The 21,007-nt window shown below is 46.0% G+C and overlaps 1 protein-coding gene across 1 annotated transcript in view; it reads left to right on the plus strand.

Moving 5' to 3' along the window:
* Positions 1 to 21,007, plus strand: part of T265_13097 (hypothetical protein) — a gene marked incomplete at both ends in the record, with an annotated part of 43,318 nt that overhangs the window by 16,228 nt on the left and 6,083 nt on the right. The window contains 4 exons of the mRNA XM_009167154.1: positions 2,552 to 2,627; positions 12,318 to 12,467; positions 13,319 to 13,379; positions 15,433 to 15,505. Coding sequence (XP_009165418.1) covers positions 2,552 to 2,627; positions 12,318 to 12,467; positions 13,319 to 13,379; positions 15,433 to 15,505 — 360 coding nt within the window. The remainder of the gene's footprint in view (positions 1 to 2,551; positions 2,628 to 12,317; positions 12,468 to 13,318; positions 13,380 to 15,432; positions 15,506 to 21,007) is intronic.

The raw sequence follows: 21,007 nt of genomic DNA on the forward strand, positions 1-21,007 counted from the left end.
CAACACAGGATGGCACACGAAGGGCGGCGAGCTATCGGACAACTTAAGCGGGAAAATTGTTCAGTTCAAAGTGGAACAAAATTTCAACAAGTCCATGGATAAATGTAAACAAATCGTCTATAGAAATGGTTGAGGTAGAGTCGGCTTTGTATAAAATAGACCGGTTCAGTCTTGAAACTTGAGCAGTCACGGAAGGGTGATGAACTAGCCTGAGGAATAGGGAAACAAGTAATTACGTCACGTAATTAACAGGTATTTTGTCAAGTATGTACAGGGAGTGGCCCGAACTTGACGGGAGGAACACCCTCTATCGACCGCATGGAAAAATAATGATGAATGAACCTCAAATTTCCACAATACACTGAAGCTGGAGCATCACTTTTGTTACGCTCTTCTATACTGACTTCAATGTAACAGACAATCCAGCACCCACTGGTATGCCATTAAGAAGACATCACCCTATGAGCGCCAATGGGAGTTCTTCCGGAGACTCTTGTTTATGACCAGGCTTGTGCGCCGCTTTAAGGGCTTCGATATGGAACTTCTGTTCACTGAGGGGAAGGGGGTTATGCGAAAGTGTGTGCTTTCACTTCACCGCATTCACCGACTGCCTTGCTAGCCTTTCGTTGACTTGCGTTGAGGGACGTTTGATCAATCCTGTGATGCAGTTTTCGAATATGTAGGCCGTCTTGCCCACGGAAATGATGTTTTGCATAAGTCCTCGAGTTCTGCTATTTCTCTTCATCCTACACAGTTGTATGGCAAGCATCAGTTACTGCCGTCCGGGATGATAGTGGCTACACGGTCGTAATGGTGGTCTCGGCAACTGATAGTCTATTTCGAGCTTCTCTATTCTGCCTATCTGTAGAGACCGAGGTCATGGTTGTAAAATCTTGAGCGTCTGTAAAGTGACCCGCTGTAAAAATACCCGTTTGTTTAAACAATGAAAAGTAGTTCTGTAGGAAGTTCTACCCCAGGAAGAGACCAACTAGCAAACGGGATTGCTTGTGACTAGATCTTTGATGTGGCTCCTTTGAGAGAGTAGGCATGCAATTCTATCACTTTAATGCTGGGACATTTTGGGAGAGGTTGCTTTTCATAGATCTTTCAAGTCACTTTCCTGGAGCAAGAGAGTGCTGTGGAGTTGTCCCAACCTTAAAACTCACCAAACGCGATTTCATTTCATACTTGCTATCCTCTTGGAGGGACTTGACTGTTTGAATAACTCACAATCGACCAACCTCTTGTGGTCTTCGAACGATGCTTCTTACAGAAGGATATATGCAGACGAAAATCGCGTTATTCACTCAGAAAAACAGTATTCTCTTCGTGTCATGGTTCAGACCCTTATTTGGTGTAGAGGTGCATAAAAACACAGCGCAGGAATTTCGCACCCTGGTCTCTCTTTGGAACAGTGTTTTGCGCAATGCAGCGGTCTTTGTCTTGCCTTTAAAGTCATTCTCACGGAACCGAAGTGAACGGGTCTTGAGTGGGTGTTTGTTTTCTCTTTGGGAGAAATATGAATCTAACGTTTTGTACTGTTTATGCACAGAGGCTTGTGTCAACAAACTATTTGTGCTGACGTTCGTTTTCATTTTGCTTACCCCTCGATCATTCCGCTTGGTTCGAGAGTCAATTTTGAGATGTGCACTACCCAAAATTTGACGTCATCCTCTCTTCACTTGTGTGCTCAAATTGCTCAGGTGTTGGGATGCACGTGAACCGTTATGCTAGATTTTCCTGGTCGAATTCTATTACGCTTCATATGGAAGTCTTCACTCTTTTGGGGAAATTCAAGAAAGAATAGCTTGGAAATATGTTTCAAATAGAACATAAGGTTGGCGGAAACTCGGGGACTGAGCGAGCCTCAAGAAGGGCGAAACCGGTTATGGGCTGTTGAAGAACTTACAGCAACAAGCCAGCAAACAACGTGGAGTTTTTTCGTTTATCAATCCTATTCTTTTGCAAACCAACTAGATGTCCATAAAAGAGGATAAATCTTGCGTTGCACGAATTACCATTCAACCCAAGACATTCGTACCCTGCGGAGAATGGCAAGCCACATGAATCGGTAACCATGGCAACTCAGCATAATATTATGTTGCATGAGGATGCTAATAGGTTGGCTATGGATCCTAAACAAGATCGTAAAACTGGACGAAACGCATAGCTGAAGCGTCAGCTGGTTTGCCAGTTGACAGAAGAATCGTTCGGCCGTAACACCCTTTCAGTGCCTAGCTTCCATGCCAACTGAAGGAAACACGATAGCTGCAATACTGTCAGTTTGCCCGAGAGGGAGTCGAGAGGGTAAGGCAATCGGAACAACCCACACAGGATCAGGTAGCTCGTGGATTGAGGTAGACGAACGAGTTTTGACCAAATTTGAAAATTAGTTCAATTGTTAAATCGACAGAAAGGGTAAAGCCATTTTCAGATATTGGTCTCCAGAACCGAATAGGGGTCGCTCAGTTCTGATCGCGTATCCAGTTTTCGGTGCTTGGGTTTATGCATTTTTGACTGACCATTGTTTTCTTTGATTTATTTCCACTAGCGACCGTACCAGCACCATCATAACGATTACGCGCTCGATCAGGACCGAAATTCAACTCAGTCTGCGCCACGAATGAGTAAGTTCCCTGTCGGGTTTCCTCCTTTCTTAATCCTTTTTGGTTATGGCCTTCGCCGTACTTTTCCGCTTTCAATGATGATTCCCACCTGAAACAGTAGTGTATACCTGCCCGACTCAGGCGAGGCTGGTACGCATGGGCGATGGGGAAATCGTGCGGCGAATCGGATATCACTTTGAAGACATCTGGTTTCGGTGTCCACATAAACCATTTTATTAAACTCAGATAGCGTGGGTCATCCGAAACCAAGCATCGAATCGTTTGTGAGCGTACTTGTATGGGGGAACAAATACTGCCTATCCGTGAATCTTCTCGGTAGACTACTCTAAAATGGCCTATTTGTTGCTGACTGCTGCAGTTTTGTTCTGTTAGTTCAAGGCTTCTCAATATGTTGGAGAAAAGAAATTTCCTATTCGCTTTGCAGCTGCGACTGCGATTTCGTTCGTATTGCTTCTTTCACGCGGATCACCAATACGTGTGAATTGGGTGCAAAGCTGACTCCTATTCGTAGACGCGAAATATGCGCCAAGTGGTTTAGATAGAGACGAAAAGGAAGCAAAATGGCGTGGGTGACTCCAGGCAAATCGCTGGCTGTCGTGTATTTCAACTTTGTAATTTCACATTATTTTGTCCTAAGTAATTACTAATGCAAGAGGGGTATTTGTTAACAGTTCCCAACCGCGACCCTAGTACCTCGGTCTCCTACCCCACTGTCTCTTTCTCGCTAGAATCCGCTCCTGAAGCGCAAAAATTCACCGAACTGTACAAATTTGCTGTTTTACCGATGCGTGAGCATAACCCTACTTGAAATCTAAGTCAATCTGAGGCCGGTTTAGGGGTGGGGGGAGTGGGGAGGGCAACGAAGTGTAAACTGTTCTTCAATAAAGTAGTACTTGAGACGTGTTCCGGTTGACACTCCGACTTCCCGTTACCCATAGTGCATGTTGCGCCTTTATACCACTCACTTCGAACAATGTGAACTGCAAAACACCTCGTAAGGGAGTTGTAGAACACCTGCGTAACCCAAACTATTTGCGCTCACCTTCCGAGTATCCGTATGTTCCTAACACACAGGCGTTAATAGATATGGTTCTCTAAGCTGCTTATGAAGCACGAATAGTCTGTTTGCACACCGTGTCCGTCCATTAAAGGTGTGTCATATCAGGCCCATCTTCCAGCGTCCGGTAACACTGAATTTCATCCTGTCAGTGAAGCCGGTCCATGCTGACAAGCCCAGAAGCACTGTACAGCTGTTTCATCGGAATCATCAGCGGTGCACATCTCACGAAACAATGTTTCCAACGCGCAATCTTCCGGCCAGTGGTTAAACGCTTAACCGTTCGTCCACGGGTGGCTGATCAGCGTTGGACATACCACCCCTCATCCTTCAATCACAGAAACCATATCATGAGGTCATATTGACTGACTCATCGAGTGACGACCTCTCACATCACGCATCCGGTGAAAATATCCCCCCTGCTGCTTATTGTCTTATTTTAGGGGGAAGAGATTCGGTAATATTCAATGATATTCGGTTGATGTAGTCGGACTGTTGATTGCCACTCAGGAAAGTAAATCATTCGTATTTTGTGACCCACGAAGCTCTGTTCTGTGCCTCTGTTAGCGTTCCTTAACTTACATACTGCCGCGACTTCTTCCATTTTCGGAATATCCACCTTTGCATTATGACTCTTCTTCTACGTGGGGTGCATCGGGCGTTATGTTAATGGCGTGGAGAGTTCTGGACTTCCCAAATGAGATTTCGTTGTTTTAGGTGAAGTCAGTCTGTACGGAAATGCCATCTGTGCACGTACGGCTGTTTCATCATTGCAGGAAATCATCGGCAGTGTGCAACTCACTAATCCTCAGAGAGATTCGAACCCGCGACTTCCTGGCTAGTGGTCGGTCGTTTGGCCACCAGCGGTGATCAGCAGTTTGACTCGTAATTGGACAGGGTTAATTGGCATACCTTCCTCAGTCACACGATTCACACGATCACGTGTTGACTGACTGATCGAGTGACACCCGAGAAAGATGAATTCTTTTTGTCTGAGGAATCGTGACTCCAGGAGCCAGTCGTTATGTAACCACGAGATGTGAATTCCCTGACTGAAAGATTAGTGACGCTATATCCTGTCTGGGTGTGAGCTGATCGCACTGCTCATCAGCCGTACGGTGCCCGGAGGAGCCCGAATCTCTCTGGAGGTTTATTTGCACACAGTTAATAATTCAGATTAGGATGGAACACTGCTTCTCTGTCTTTGATCGTCGCGGGTAAAAATGGTAAATAAACCTTTTCTCGTTGCTGATTGAGATAGAGCCAACAGACGGCCTCTTGTTTCTCCCTAGGATGCGACACGATCATTGGCACGGTGTGCGAGGACGTCGCTGCTCCATATAGTTTCTGTAGTTTGTGTTCATAACACAGAGAGAGCATTGGCCTGGAGTTTTGCTTTTGTTGCATTTCATAAGGGGTGCCTACCTCTGTTTATGGTCAACCTTTCACTTCGACGATTGTCATAACTGCTAACTCTCCGTATTTCTTGGAAAGCGAGTCGTCCTTGTGACCTCACTGGTCAGCCTATTTTCGGTTTCCTTCTCAATAGGCGTCCAGACAGGATGATTCCATAGTTGATTTCGGCACATCTTGGTCCGTCAGTACTATTAGTTTTGTCATGGTATCTGGAACAAGTATTTTTCCAATGGATAAATGTGCCTTTTGGTTGGGCTATTAAGAAACCACGTAGGTATAGATTGACGGTTGGAGGAATGCTAGTGTATTCATTTTATCCTTGTTCGTTCTCGTGCTTCGTTTTTCCGTTGAGATCTCGGGGTTGGCAGGATAGCCGCTGCTGCATATACCGCCACTCTAGCTCCAAGTATATGATAATCGCTTGGGAACGATTGTGGAAAAGCTGTCCGGAATCAGTGGGAATCGGCAGCCCATTGTGCGCTTGATTCCATGCGGTTAGAAGTGGATGGTTTTTTTAGGGTGCTTCAATTGAACACATCACCTACAGCGCGAGGGTCATCGGGTAACGACCCAGAAAGATCAGCGATTTGGTTCTGCCTTAGACTCTGAGAAGACTGGGTTATCTGGACACATTCCGGATGTACATCACGGTGCTCTACTTAATCCAGATTACCTGGAAGCCTTGTGCACGCAGAAAGCTAACCGAACTATAGAACGAATTGATATATCTAATCTGTTCTGCCTAAGGAAGCCGGTTTGATAACCTCGAAAGTGATTCACAGCCCCGATTTCACAATCTCGGTGGCTCCAGTTTCGCTTCATATCGTGTATGAAGTCTGTTGACATCAAAGCACCACAGGTCAACACGCATCGAAGCGATCTCAATTGTTTCCTCCGTCAGGAATAAACTAATCTAAATAAACAATCGTGTTTGGTGCTGAGTGGAATGCCGGTGCAATACTTTTGTTCGAGCGAAAGCTGACGAAGATGTAGCACCTATTTCAGCCAGCAGTGCTTTGATCACCCTAAGAACTACACGTTAGAGTTCAGCGTAGTTATTCGAGCGTGTCTGAAGAGCGCGTTCGTTCCAGGTATGATAGGTGGAATCCCGCACCGAAACCGCTTTATTGGTCGCCCTTAAGCACTGCTACTGCCAAGAAGCCTATCCAGAAGATCGGGCCACTTGCCGTCCAGCACCAAGTCATGGGCTGATTGGCCATAAGTGGGGATCCGACAGAGAATCCCTGTCCAGTATCCACTGACTGCCGGTTGCCTATGGTTGTGCGTCTGTAGGGCGTCGGAATTTTCAGACAGTCATCATCGCGTGCGCTGTGCATGTGCTTTTGACCTGTTATTGGTCGCCTTAAGCGCTGCTACTGCCAAGAAGCCTATCCAGAAGATCGGGCCACTTGCCGTCCAGCACCAAGTCAAGGTCTGATTGGCCATAAGTGGGGATCCGACAGAGAATCCCTGTCCAGTATCCACTGACTGCCGGTTGCCTATGGTTGTGCGTCTGTAGGGCGTCGGAATTTTCAGACAGTCATCATCGCGTGCGCTGTGCATGTGCTTTTGACCTGGTTTTGGGTGTTTATTACTCGTGCACCTTTGGTGGTTTTTTGACCAAAAACGCTGGTCTGGCGGGTTAAGACCGAAAACTAAGCAGAAGCAGTAGGGTTATTATAGTTGTCACAGCCTCTCACTAATAACTTGGCGGATAGAAAGGAACTATCCATAGGTTACTTGATGCTGAGTTGTTCAGGTTGCTTGTTGAACTGGTAAATTGAACAGCTATGTCATGAAAGGAATAATTTTGATGCAAAAACGGCACTGTTTGCCTGACTGATATGTATTCGTCAGTGCCAATAGCTATTGGGGGGTATCCCAAGGTTCTTATCCATAGAGGCCGAATGAGTTTACTTGTTAAATCTTCCATGCTTCTCTTTCAGGTTATAGACAGTCCGCCCTTCGACCGTTTTCACACAACGTAGCAGGGCAAAGTGGGTTCCGCAGACCAGAGGGCCACCTAACCTTCGAACGACATCACCCAACTAATGAGTATTGTTCACACACACACACACACACACACACACACACTCAACATAGCTTCTCCCGAAAGCGGTGAACGGGCGTGCCGCTTGTCCGGTACGCACGCGCGTCGTCATCGTTCGATTCCAAACTCACAGTTCACCTGATGCGGCATTCCATGAAGTGGTCGTTCTATTGTGTGCACAAGCAGTCATGCCCCCGCTTTACACTAAAATGAATAATTTGTTTTCAGCTTGTCTGCGAGGTCAGCGCTTGAGACTCCGAGATCACATAATCGGGCATTGACTGATTTAACCGCCCGCAAATCATTCCGGTGTTTAATGTCGGCATCTCCGTCGGCGACTTATGCTAATAGTGCGGGTGGGTGCTTTGTTACTGTGTGTGACCTAGCGAAAACTCACGTGACTCGCTCTCGAATGCGTCCTTTTCAGCATACACACGCACTCAAGTCGGAATGACTAACGTAATCATCTGACGGCCATATGGCGCCGGAGACAGCGCGCTTTTTGTTGTGTGAAATTTCGCAATTGGGTGTGCTTCTGTCTCACCCTCAGATGCACCTCAGGTTTTCACTGGCTGCTCAAAGCTAGTACTGGCTACCATCGGACAACAAACGTCGATATCGTTATGTCTTTATGACCAAGGTTGCAAGCGAAACGTCAGCGTAGCACTGCATCTGTCCTAATCCACATGCCTCGGCTGGATATCGTATGCGACCCTATTGGGACAATGCAATGCATTCGATCGGTCGCCTCCGAAAAGTTGTCAGTCAGAATGTCCAAACTTTTAGGTTTAGTGAACACTAATAACACCCTTTTGCGTGCCACGCGAAGAGATCGCGGAGATGCTGAAATACTACTGGTAGGGTCCGAACCACTGACGTTCCTAAATGATTACTTCGGGCCAGTGTTTCTTTGATGGCTAGTCGGAGGCTGTTACGGACAAACTATAATTGGCTCAGGAGGAAGAACAATTCACGCAACAAAGGGACTCTCCATCTGCGAAGCTGCCATTCGCGGAGCCAGTCAACACGATGTGGATTCCACCATTGAAAGTGACGATACATCCTGTCTAAGCGCAAGTTAGCCACACCACTAATCGATGGCTTGTGGCCGAACGGCCTAGTGTTCAAACTACCAGCGGCGACGTCGCGGGCTTGAAATTTGCCAGAGTTTTATGAGATTCATACCCAATAATAAAGGTGAAACGGTGTCTGTACAACGTTTCCGGGCTGTTCAGCCTAGATTGGCCTCACAAGACATAAAACTCACTTGAAAATCTTCAAATGTCCTCATTACCAACTGATAGAGAGAACGAGATGGGAAAATGTTACGAACTTGTTTTTGGAGGTGTTTACTATCGGGTGGCATGGGTGGGGGAGATGGCTCAGTGGTTAGAGGGCGAATTTACTGACCGGAAAGTCCGTGGCTTGAACCCGACCTCTGCCTCTCGACTTCTGTCTAGCCTTGGGTAACCTGACGGAATTCTAGTCCTCTTGCTTTCTTCAGGTGGCCTAACAGTTAGGCGCCGAAAGGGTGCTACAATTTTGATTAGGATGGGTTTCATTTTTGTCGAAGCATCTTATCTGGATGATTATCATGGCTTTAACACGCGACAATCTGCGTAGCCGTATTTTCTATGTTAGCGAATTCGTGGATAGGAGTGTGTAAGAAGATGCTATTCCGTTTTTGGGTTGTCGATGCCACTTATTATGCGGATGCGGACTCTTAAGAGCGATGGAACAAAGTCACTCATCATGGGCTTGGTTCTTGAATCCAAGGCATACTAATGGTTTGGAATTGACCACCAGACCTAACAGCCTCCGTTCTATGGCCTTCTTCCCACTTTTTCCTATTTGGAAGTAGTCAACAGGTCCTCACTGTGGAGGAGACAATACAAGATATAGCTGCCAACCGATGTCAGTGGCGTCCTTGTTGTCAGTTTCTATCCAGATCGCCTGAGTGAGTGTCTGGAGGTATAGGCACCTCGGAACGATTGTGGTAGGCTAGCACTAAGTCCCTTCCCCGTCCACCTTTACTCTTTTCTTTACAATAAGGCTTTCAAATAAATGATGGTTGTACGGCAATGAAGCATCGGTGTTGAACACCGATGTCATGCTGTCGATGATGATGTAGTCAACAGCTTGATGTTGATAGGGAACGCTGCCAGGGTGAACGACTTTTGTGGATAAAATATCTAGAGGTACGATCACGTGCCTGAACTTAGTCCACATCGCTTTCGACGGGGTAATTCACGCTCGAGAGCTGTGCAAAGCAATGGGAGCTCCAATGTCCTCACGGAGGATTTCGAAAAGATGTAGTCCAACATTCATCGAAAATGTCTCGATGCTGTGCAGTTAACTAGTTTGTCGTGTATTAGGCGGAATAAAAACATGTGAGTCTATAATTCCCTTTGGTCGGTTAAGCAACTTTGGCAGCAAGACGGTTTTCTTTCGTTTCTCTAACTGTGCACTAAAAATAGGCATCATGGAGCGTAAAATAAGTGAAATAAGTAAAACAATCCAGTTCATCATTCTAGCGCCAAATTACGCTGATGATGCTTATCATGGTCTTTTGTTTGCATAAAACTCGGCACGGCATTCTTGAGTAGTTATGGTAGTAGATGTGCTTTGCGATTAATGAGGGCGCGTTACCGAGCCTGAGTTTGTCTGCCTGCATCAGCTAATCAATCGGTTGTTGCAAGGCAGTCGATCACCAAGCCTGTGGAGGCCATCGGCCACCAGTGATATCGGAACTATCACTTGAAACTGTCAGCGTTTAGTAGTCAGTCAGTGTCGAACGAGTCTATCCACGCAGGGGGCTTTGATGTACGTCATCAATTTAACTTAGAGGTAAAATAGTGGTTGCTTTGTCTCCTTTCGTCAGCCATTTTATCTCCTTGTTTTTGTGGCATCAATTGGCTCTTTCTAGCACGCCAGTAACCAGGTCGAAACGAAACACTAACATTCGGCAAACTTCTTCTTGCTGTTAGATGTGATATTGTCAGTCAATTTCACGAGTACCTTAAATCTCCGTATTAGTTTTACTATGGAGGTAGGACCATTTCTGGCGCGCTAGAATACAGTATAAAGCATTACTGTTCACTGTTAATAGACTGACGCTAGTGCCCTATGGAGCTATTCGCGTGCCCATTCTAGGGCAGCATTCACTCAGTAGTCCTGTCTTTTCAGCAGTTTGTGGGGCGAGGTCTTTATCCATAAGAGCATTTGGTTGAGCAATAGACTGCGAGATGATATCTGTCCAATCACTGTGCTCACTGATACATCAATTAAGGGGAGTACTGTTACAAGTAGCCAGACCTTATTCGGGGTAGATGCATCTGAATGGTCCTAACCGTGGCTAAAATAAAACCAGCATTACAAAATGAAAGCACTATGGGTCTTGCGCTGGTAAAATCGAGGGATAAATCCTCGGTAATTGAAATCAGAGACTACGTTTATAAAATTAAATGCAATGATTGAATCAAGGCCTACATAGAGTAGTCAGCCTGAGTCCGGAGAAGTCTAAGCAGGCAATTAAGAATGGACCGGTCAAAGGCTCAGCAATAGCCGCTCATAGACTTGGCCTGAAAAATAATAGAGCCACAGAGTCTCTCATGGCCGGGACCAAGCACAATCCACCGTTAGTAGAATGGAATGGATACGAATGTGGAGGGTGGTTTTAGATCAACCGAATTGACGCGTGACTGTATGCTGCTCTTCATGAAATCGTTAGTAGAATTGGTTTGGATTTAGTAGATTAAGCCTAAACCTACCCAGATCTCTACTCCGTATGTGTTGGTTATCCTTCAAATATTGCACTCGGCGAGTTGCTTCTGATTGCCTTCTGGAGAAACATCGATACCGGTCTGTCTTGTCATACTCCCTGTGGTGACGGGGAGAGTCTGCGATAACGGTAGCAGACAACCACGGCCCGTTTCCTACCTACAAACAACAAAAAATCATTCACGTGTAGCACCCTTTCGGTGCCTAGCTGCCATGCCACACGAAGGAGGCACGAGGGCTGGGACACTGCCAGGTTTCCCAAGCCTAGACAGGGGAAGTCGAGAGTAAGAGGTCGGGTTCGAACCACGGACCTTCCGGTCAGTAAATTCACTCTCTAACCACTTGGTACATCTCGCCCCGAACAAGAGACCACGCCCTAATAAAGACCAGGTGCGTTTTTGGTGGAATAATGTGTACGACTTCCTGTTACTTCATCGAAGCTGCCGACAACGTCTGTTCACGAAACCTGATTCTCCGTACACGTTTTGTCTGGCTGCGTGAATTGCGAGTAGTCACAGAGCGCATTGTTCTTCTGAGCCTCAGCAGGCACGGACCAGCGTTTGGGCTGAACTCACTCGATATCGACAGCATGTGGCTTGTTTATCTGTCCTGGTAATATACCCACACATCTGTTTCTAGTGTTCAGTTCATCGTGTTGTTCTCACTTTCCAGCGCAGTCTCTTACCGTCCATTTTCTAGTCGAATGACAACACCCAATATGTGAGAGTTCTTCGTAACATCATTGTTCATGTTCGTGGAGAAATGCGATATGTGTTGTCATCACAATTCTGTGTTCCTCGGTAACTCGATACCCATGATTACCTCACATTCCACAATAATCCTTATTTAGGTCGTTTCAAGGAGGTTGGGTAAACAATCGGTGGATTTATTGCCGGGCTATGTTTCGCTTTTGACACAAAACCTTCGTCAGGCCAACTGAGTAAGTAAGCAGGCTGATTGGGGATTTAAGGCAGTCAGAGAACCAATCCGTGAGATTTCTTATGACTAGCCGACTTGATCAGTGCTGGGCGTCAGTCTGATGTTCCTGTCTATTGGTTAGTGGGGATGACTAAATTTTACGATATATTGTTTGGAGGGGAGTTGTCTTCACGTTGAACCCGGATTTTCCGGCCTAGCTTCTTCTGTCTAGGACGCCTCAATAGAATATCTCTCATGGATTGTCGGTCGTTATTTGCTTTCTCAGTGTGTTCCCAACACTCGAACACCTCCATCAGCTGTGCTGTGTGGAGAAAACCAGTTTTGCTTAGTGGAACACGCGAACTCCTCGACATTTACTCGTACATAATGGTTCGTGATTCGTTTTAATGAACCAATTGTTCATTTATAACAAGTATTCATTTTCCGCCCCGTTTCATTCTCCTCGCAGACTCTACCGGTCAGCCATTCCGATCTTGGTCTACGACTTCGCCGTCAGTCAGTCGGTCGAGTTACGTGGGCAATGGGCACCACCAACCCTCGATGGGCAACGGATCATACACGTCAAACGGATACACAGGGACGTACTACTCGGGGCAGTGTAAGTTCACCGTCTGTTTACGTGAATATGGATAGACAAAGTTTGGTGCCGGTATGCAGTCGTGACCAGAAGAGCCGGCTGAAAACTCAACAGAAACCGACTGAATTTAGCAGTTAAGCAAGCAGGTTCTGGTAGACACCATTACTCAATTTTCGACTGGTGGACATTTGAGCTCTCGGGTTAGATCGCGAATGTACTGACCGGAAGGTCCGTGGTTCGAATCCGACCTCTGCATCTCGACTTCTCCGGTCTAGGCATGGGCAACCTGGCATCATCCAAGCCCGCGTGCTTCCTTTGGGAAGCATAGCAGCTAGGTGCCGAAGAGCTGGACGTTTATCTTTTTTTTCACGTGGGATTTCAGGATCTAGATACTCAACGCAGGCCGTCGTGACTGTCTTGCAAGTTCGATGCACGAACATGAAGTTGGGTCCCCTACCTGAGGGAGGAGTCCCAAACAGAGTCAAAGCAGGAGGGGATCATATGCAAGTTTGGTGCCGTTCGATCTTGCCATTTCTAAAGGAGATGAATTTGTCGAATGTCGACTTGTCCGGTGGAAAACGTAAACGAAAATTTAAAAAAAAATGGCTGAAAAACGAAAAACTCATTTGCATAAAGTTTTGGGGACGTTCTTCGATGTATTCCTTGGTATTTCTGGACGTCATCTGAGTCAACCAAAAGACACTTTCGTGTAAAGTAATAGTTTCTAACTCAATTCGCAGTTAACTGCGAATGATTCAGACTGCGGAAAGATGCTGATCACAACTGTCGTTATTAGTACACACCGTCACATTTACTTATTAAAACATGGATGATGTTCCCCAATAACGTGTGAGCCTTGTTCCATTTCACAGATGGAATCCAACAGGGAAGACGTCCCGACATCAGTACTGAGTTCACCGAACCATCAGACAAGTGAGTTTTGGTGTTTCTCTCAAGCAGTACAACAGTGGCAAATTGGATAACTGTGTTGATGCTTCGTAAGAAAAACAAGCTTGTTTTAGTGATTCGATTGGACACATTGAGAGGGCATAGTAGCCGGCCGAGTTCTGAATGGAACGTGTTGAAGCAATATGTGCATTAAGTTGGACTAAGGTGTAATCCAAGCGTATCGCCTGCCCTAGCTAAACTGTCTCCCTGATTTGTACACTCTGGAAATAAACCAGACCTGAGGTGTTAGAGCAACCAAACGGTGGATCTGTGATAGTAGCTCAGGTAGTATAGACGATTGTTGGTTAGTTGGTTGAGTTGCGATCAAATTGCCCAGCTCAGCAAACAAACCAAAGATCATCGCAGTTCAGAGACCAATGCGGAAACGCCACTGTGCGACCAATCACTGTAACAGTCCCATCAATATGACCCTGTGATCATCTCCGAAAAGATTTTACTATGGAAAAAAACTTTGGCTGGTGATTTGGTTTTCTGGCTTTTGTCGTTGGTTGAAAATCGGATTCAAAGTATCGATCGTCACGGAGCGCTTGATCGTCTTGAGCTTTCACCGGGTAACGCCAATTGGCAAGCCCCCACCCGTACGTGGAGGAACGTGTTTGCACCTCAGCTGCTTCCTTTTCGAACTTTTCGAACGCACTTTCGTTGATACTTCCACGTTTATACATTGTGTCCGGTGATTGTCGATACGCCATCTGTCCGGTGACGACCATAATGTTTAGTGGCAATCATCCCAATGCGCAGCAACCAACGTCGCGGTACACACGACCCGTGATTTCGGAGCCGGACCATTCCGTGATGTTCAAGAATGGCTTGCTATGGACAGTCCTTGGCCAATCACTTGGTAATCACCGTATGCGCTCCCTTGACTAGGACAAGAATACAACCACTCAGTTCACGCATCACCACCCCGTGAGCTTACGGAAGCTTTTGAATTCCAACACTTACAGAACTTCGTGGTGCATCTCTTTTGCATCCCTTCTGATTGATACTCCGATCGTGTTCACGCATTGTGAAGACAAATCTAGTGTTCACGGTGCCTTGAACAAACCGGGCTTGTCTAGTAACGGAGCCCAATAAGTGAGTGGCGGCTCTGAGTCTTTCACATGGGCATTTGGTACAACCGTGTGACACAGTGCCAGAACAGTGATAAAATGTCTCGCTAAGGGACCGTTCGCTTCCAATCATCCCAACCGTACCCTGACTTTCATTGAGTACCCAGATCAGACTCATTCAAATCCGAGTTGAACAACAAAGACTTGCCAAAGCCAATGAGTTCAAGGCTGACTTGCGAATCGACAAGTTCGATAATACATCATATATGCGGTAAGCGGCGAATGAGTTATTTATCGAGCGCTCGGTTCTATACCCTCTAGGTTCATCCCATCGGGTCCAAACGGGACTGACAAAGAAGGTGAACAAAGTGAAGGAAAACAACACGCTGAGGAGAAATAGAGTATGTTTATTTGATGTTGAGCGATGGGAGTAAAGCTGAGCATGAGCTTTGATTCTTCCCCAATGTAAAACCGAATACCCGTTTAGTGTTCTTGAAAGATGCGTCACCTCTCACTAATTGATTGGGTTCTACCGGGTACCGTACTCCAGCAGACACTCGGAGTACACCAGCACTCGTTCACTCCTCGTTTCAAGTCTTCTATCATCTACTTTTTTGCAGAAACGGTGGTGGTAGTGGTGGTCCTAGTGTTGTAAGTCTTCCAGTGAATGACACATCAGCGCTGTTTAAAAAAAAACTAGCATTAGTTGACTGATTTGTTGATGTGTACACCTCGGGATTGGGAGCGCTGCCTCGAAGGCTACAATTTCCTTTTCACTGTCAAGTTGTTCCTAACGCATCGGTAAATAGATATACACAGGCACAGTCAACAGTGGAAGTAAAAGAGAAAACAGACGAGCAGCGACATTGTCAGCCTTTGCCTAAATGGCAATCTTTGATTTTCAGATTTGATTGTTTTGCCTCTGGCGTTGTTTATTAATTTTTCCATTCGCTTCGCTATTGCAGTCATTTCCAGCCTCCAACCGAAGTGGGCTACAACACTCAAACATCAGACTATCGCTCTTCAAATCCCAATACGGTATGTTGTTTCGCCTTTCTTGTGGGTACCTTTTATTCATGGTTCATTGATCTAAGCATGAATTCTCGGTTGGTTTCATACCTCCATACATGTCTTCACAGTCGGTTGTGAAACATCGACTGGGGAAGTGATTGTGTTGTCCACTGGAACAGACAACATGCATCTCAGATACAAATTCAAACGATCATCATTACTTAGTGCATGTGCTTTTGTCATGACAGGAGAGGAGAGGAGTTCATTAGTCCGGTTCTTAAAGAACTCAACATGAAACGAACAACTTCTTCTGGAAATACACTCATTTGCACATCCATTTGGTCATGTCCGTAGGTTTTCTCCAGATGCTACTCAAGGTCCAATGGAGGCACGATCCCGTGGCACTTACTCCTTTCTGGAGCCCATTCCGGTCGCGTGTGTACCTTTAAAAGGAGACTTGACTGAATCCCACCTGAATCTTCCATTTGTGGTATTCTTCAACATTTTTGTATTCTCCAGAGGCTGCCTGATGTTTCAGGGGATACGACATTCGAGATACAGTTTCCTGAGTGAACCTCACTCACGAGGTTGCTGAAGGCTCTTCGACAGTCCATGACCGGATAGCCATTAATTGGAATCAGTTTCCTGGTGAACCTCACTCACGAGGTTGCTGAAGGCTCTTCGACAGTCCATGACCGGATAGCCATTAATTGGAATATGTCGCAAAAAGACCGCATCACCTTTCATTTGGTATGATATTCCAGATATCACCGTATATTTTCTTGCGGTAGACTACTCGAACGGCTGCTGGGAATAGTTCGACAGCCCACGATGGTTTCACCCTTCTTGATCCTTATCAGCTATGCACGGCCGGAATTCGTGTGCAAATTATCACTTTCGTGAACTTGGTATAATTCGAGTTCAAGGCGAACGTGAGGTTGACAGAAACTGCAGAGCTATGTCTACCTGACGCGTCGCAAGAAGGAGAAACCGGTCGTGGGTTGCTAGAGAGTTTTAAGCAGTCGCATGACTAGCGTCCCTTCAAGAAAACAAATCATTCTACCTGTTTTATTAGCAGGTTAGCGTGGATGTCATCAGTTTGATGAGTGATAAGCGAGAGATAAAGTGGATAACGAGTGTCAAGTGGGAATGCAGAAATGAATCCGATTGTGAGTTGGTTGTTTTCAGAAGAATGATGAGCGAATTATGCGAGGTTTGAGAAGGAACATCGCTTGGATCGAAACTTGTCCATTGGCTGGATTTTTCCCTTTGCCGTAGTCGTACCGGATGAGAGTTTGTCTTCGTCCAAAGATTCTCATGGTTCCAAATGGACGTAGGAGTGCAGCGATCAAGTAACTAGGTCACCCCATGAGGGAACTATTAAAGGGCGCGGAATTTTATCTATCCTTCTTGGATGGTTAGTCCAAATAATCGGAAAAACATCGTAAGGGGCGCCACTAATGTGGACGACTTCGGTCTAACGACTGTGCTTGTCAAGTGATACAAGAGGTCATTGAACTGTTGATATTCCGAATGGATGGTGCCTCAGACTACTGTTGATCACCGTAACGGGAATAAAGACGCCGAAACTATTGCACTCATCTCGCGGACAGCCTATGACCTAGCAACGAAGCACCAAAGCACTAACCAACAAAATCCGATCAGCTGACAACTGCCGCATCCCTGGATGGAGGCCTGGATCGCAGCTCATCAATGTCAAGTGACATGGCGCATTCATAGCATCAATGCACCCCCCGTATCAAAGCCATCTTCTTTACTGCATAGCTGCCTGGCTTCCCGTTTCTTAATACAACTGGATGGATTAGAGAAACTGTAATTTTTAAAGGAAACTACTCAAAGGTTGCTGAAAACTCTTTGACAGCCCATGACCGGTTACACTCTTGGGACTTATCGGGTAAACACAGTCCCCGAGTTTCCGTCAACCTTATGTTCCACTTGAACCCAAACTGCACGAAATTAGCGAGGTACACTCATTTGCCTGTCAGTTTGGTTTTCACGGGAGACTCAGCTGAATCTCTCGTTTGTGCTATGCTTCAACTGACTTTAGGTCAACGATGCAAACTTATCAGAGATCCACTCATCGCATTGATGGACGTTAATAACGGAATTCAGTACCGTAACATGCTTATCCTGGTCGGTTATAAAATTGTGAGCACCATTCTAAGAGTTTTCTTTCGCTTGTCGTCTCGGTTTATTTGTCTGCTTCGGCCCAGTGGATCTGCGTGCCGACCAATCCAGTCACGGGTCTAATTAGTAATGGTCAAGAGTTACGCCCATGATTATGGCCTTAGGTGATCATGAGAGATGCAGATCACGGATGCAGTAATAACATATTTTGGTGCCATTATTATCTTACTTTCGGCGTGGTCGGTTAATACTATTTTAAGCAAGCATGTGATCTGACCTCATCCGATATTTCTTTCTGTACTTCATGCGTATTGGTGGCACACATACGTTCAAGAAAACCACCCCTTAACTCAAGAAACTTGTCGGGGTATATTTCCAAAGCTGTAAAATCTGTATGCACGGATCTGGCTAAGCTGCTGACCAGTTTGGATGTCCATCAGATCTGTGCAATGGGCCGTTGTAGTGCTTTTCAAAGGAATGAGCCGTATTCGAAGCTTAGAAGCTGACACAGCGACCGTTTGGTTGTTTTCGATGTATTCTGAATCGCTTCCTATTCGCCAACTGTAGCTTTTGAGTAGAGACAACCTGTGTGAATGAGGCATACGAGCAAGCGCACCTCGGTAGATCAGTCAATGATTACTCGTAAAGTTTGTGGGGGGGGGTATTCTGTTAGCCGACAATCGTGCTGTTTGAGAACACATTCGCAAGTGTGTTCCGCATTAACTTCTGCTAGAAAGGTGTGCATCCACGACAACTCCGATTGTGTATGCTGCCAGACGATTGCAGCGGGGCCTATAGGAGAAGTCGGGTGCCACAGCATTCTTCCGTACTCTGAAACTTTCGGAGAAGTTTGGAACTGTTATTGTAATGGTTCTTGTAAAAAGAGAAATAGCCTCACCCCACTCCCGTGTAACGCACTGTATAACTACACGTTGAAGATGACGACAATGGCGGTCAGATGCACCCCTTCGGACGATCGATTTTCCGAGATGCTTGCAAATTGCTTCACCTAAATGGTACCCGAGTGGTTGTGGACAGAGGTAAATGCTGGACGTCAAAGCATACACTGGTGAATCCCTTCTCTGTATTATCCACGACGCGCAACTATCTGTAAAAACTACGAACGTATGGACATCTTCAAGGAAACTCAACGTCTCCGCTCGGTCAGTTCCACGTGCGACACTATGGTTGACATCTGCAAACCATCGTTATCCATCCACACTTCAAGTTTTAACTCGATAGGTTACCTGAAGTTCTACCCAATACTCTGCTGGACAGATTGCCTTCAGGAGAATCACCTTCATCCGTTTCGTTGAAACAGGAGAAAGACGCAAGTTACGAGATGTCAGTAGTTCGTTTGCCTCCATCAATCGTCGATACACAGTAGGTATTCATAAGATAGACAGATGATAGAAGAATAGTGAATAAAGCTAGACCACCACTCAAGCCAGATGACATGGTACACAAAGGGAATGTTTTCATCTGTTTGCTACTTACAGATGACCCTGAAAGAGCAGACACCTATCGTAAGAATAAGACAGGTCTGAATGTAATCCGTGTTGCAACTCATTTTAGCCACTAAGATGGTCGTACTGCAGGCTAGTTAGTCGACCTAGTCCAGCCCATCTACCTGGCTCGTTACTTGATCGCGACACGTGCCCACCGGTGGAATTGATCGACCCCCGATAGAGCTCAGTGAGCACCTTCAAAAACGTGTTATATGTCAGCCACGGTTGATCACACGGATTCCGGAAATCCGGTATGGAATCGGGGCACTCTTGGTCTTGTTGCGCCCTTCCAACTTGTGTTTGCTGAAACGTTTAGTGAAGCCATACAGGTCGATGGTAAACGACCGAAATTAGTAATCGGGAACTCCCGCCATCCGTGGAATTATCCCCCCCTGCAAAATAGTATGCCGTTTATTGCCGATCCCGACACTGGCAAACACTTTTGAAGCGCTGACATCTTGCAAGATCCACATTTCACTATTACGCTTGTAACCTCAGGTATAAGGCTCCCAGCAGAATCGTTTTCCAAGTTCCTAAATTCATTTTGACGGAGGGTGGTGAAAAACGCCCATATAGACCTTCAGAAGGATTGTTCAAGGTAGATGCTGTTCTTGCGAAACATTTTGTTGTCAGTGGCTTGTTCCGATAGTCTGAGTTAAGTGTACCAAATGCAAATTGACTGATGCTTCCTTACCTTCGGAACATACAATCCGTGGGTGTTCTGTTAAGTTGGATTTCCGCAGTAACAGTCGGATATGCGCCGTTCATCAACCGTTTATGCTTTCTATAGGGCACTGCTCTCCGAAGATAGCTCATACCAGCTGGCTGAGCGCCCAGTATCCTGTCTTCAGAAACTGGAATCGCCATGACACCTAAGCGGTTTATAGTCCTGTGACAAATATCCCCGTGTGGCATCATCACCGCTTCGTTAGAGTCATTACATTACAAGCATGCGCTCACCGCCGCATCGGTTTGAGTTGAATGAGAGAAGTGACACGCACTGTTTTGGTGCGTAATAGGTAGTGTTGGGTTGGTCTGAGGTGAGTGGAATTAGCGGGGCATCAAGAAGTCTGATCGCGAATGCTTTACAGTTGTACTGGTAAACCGAGAATCGACGTGGGCAAGCAGGGATGCTGAATTACGACTCTTCTGAGCAGCAGATGCATCTGCGATCTTGTGATGTGACACCGCCCTGGTTATTCACACTCAAATCTAAAAGACACTCGGCTTTCCTTACCTTTCCTCATCTCCGGTTCTTTTCAGGATGAGATTCACTGTCGCCCATTGGCTGCAGTGGTGTGGAAGTCGAGTGCCTTTGCATGGCGTTACCATTGCTCTTAATCCGAACTGAGATTGTTTGAAAGGAGCACGACCTGGTGAAATTGGAGTTCAAACATACTGTGTTTCGGATACACTGCAACCCATGTTGGTGTGACGTTTATCTAGACTTGAGCATCTGATTACCTTTCGGTGTAGTGCACAGAGTTATTGTGACTCAGGACTGAAATAACAATAAGGTTCCTGTTTCGCTAGAAAACTCGTTCCAGTCCAGTGTCAACCAGCAGTGAGGTCCTGTGCTCGTTGGGGGGACGGGACGGATATAACCACATGAAAAGGGCATTGAGGCGGTACGTTACCGGTGAAATAAGTAGTGGCGATCATCATCATCGACAGCATGACATCAGTGTTCAACACCGACGCTTCACTGCCGTACAACCATGACTTATTTGAAAGCTTTATTGTAAAGAAAAGAATAAAGGTGGATGGGGAAGGGACTTAGTGCTAGCTTAACACAATCATTCCGAGGTGCCTACACCTCCAGACATTCATTCAGGCAATCTGGACAGAAACTGACAACAAGAACGCCACTGAC

This window comes from Opisthorchis viverrini, assembly GCF_000715545.1.
Source record: "Opisthorchis viverrini unplaced genomic scaffold opera_v5_36, whole genome shotgun sequence".
In the NCBI taxonomy this organism is placed as follows: domain Eukaryota; kingdom Metazoa; phylum Platyhelminthes; class Trematoda; order Opisthorchiida; family Opisthorchiidae; genus Opisthorchis; species Opisthorchis viverrini.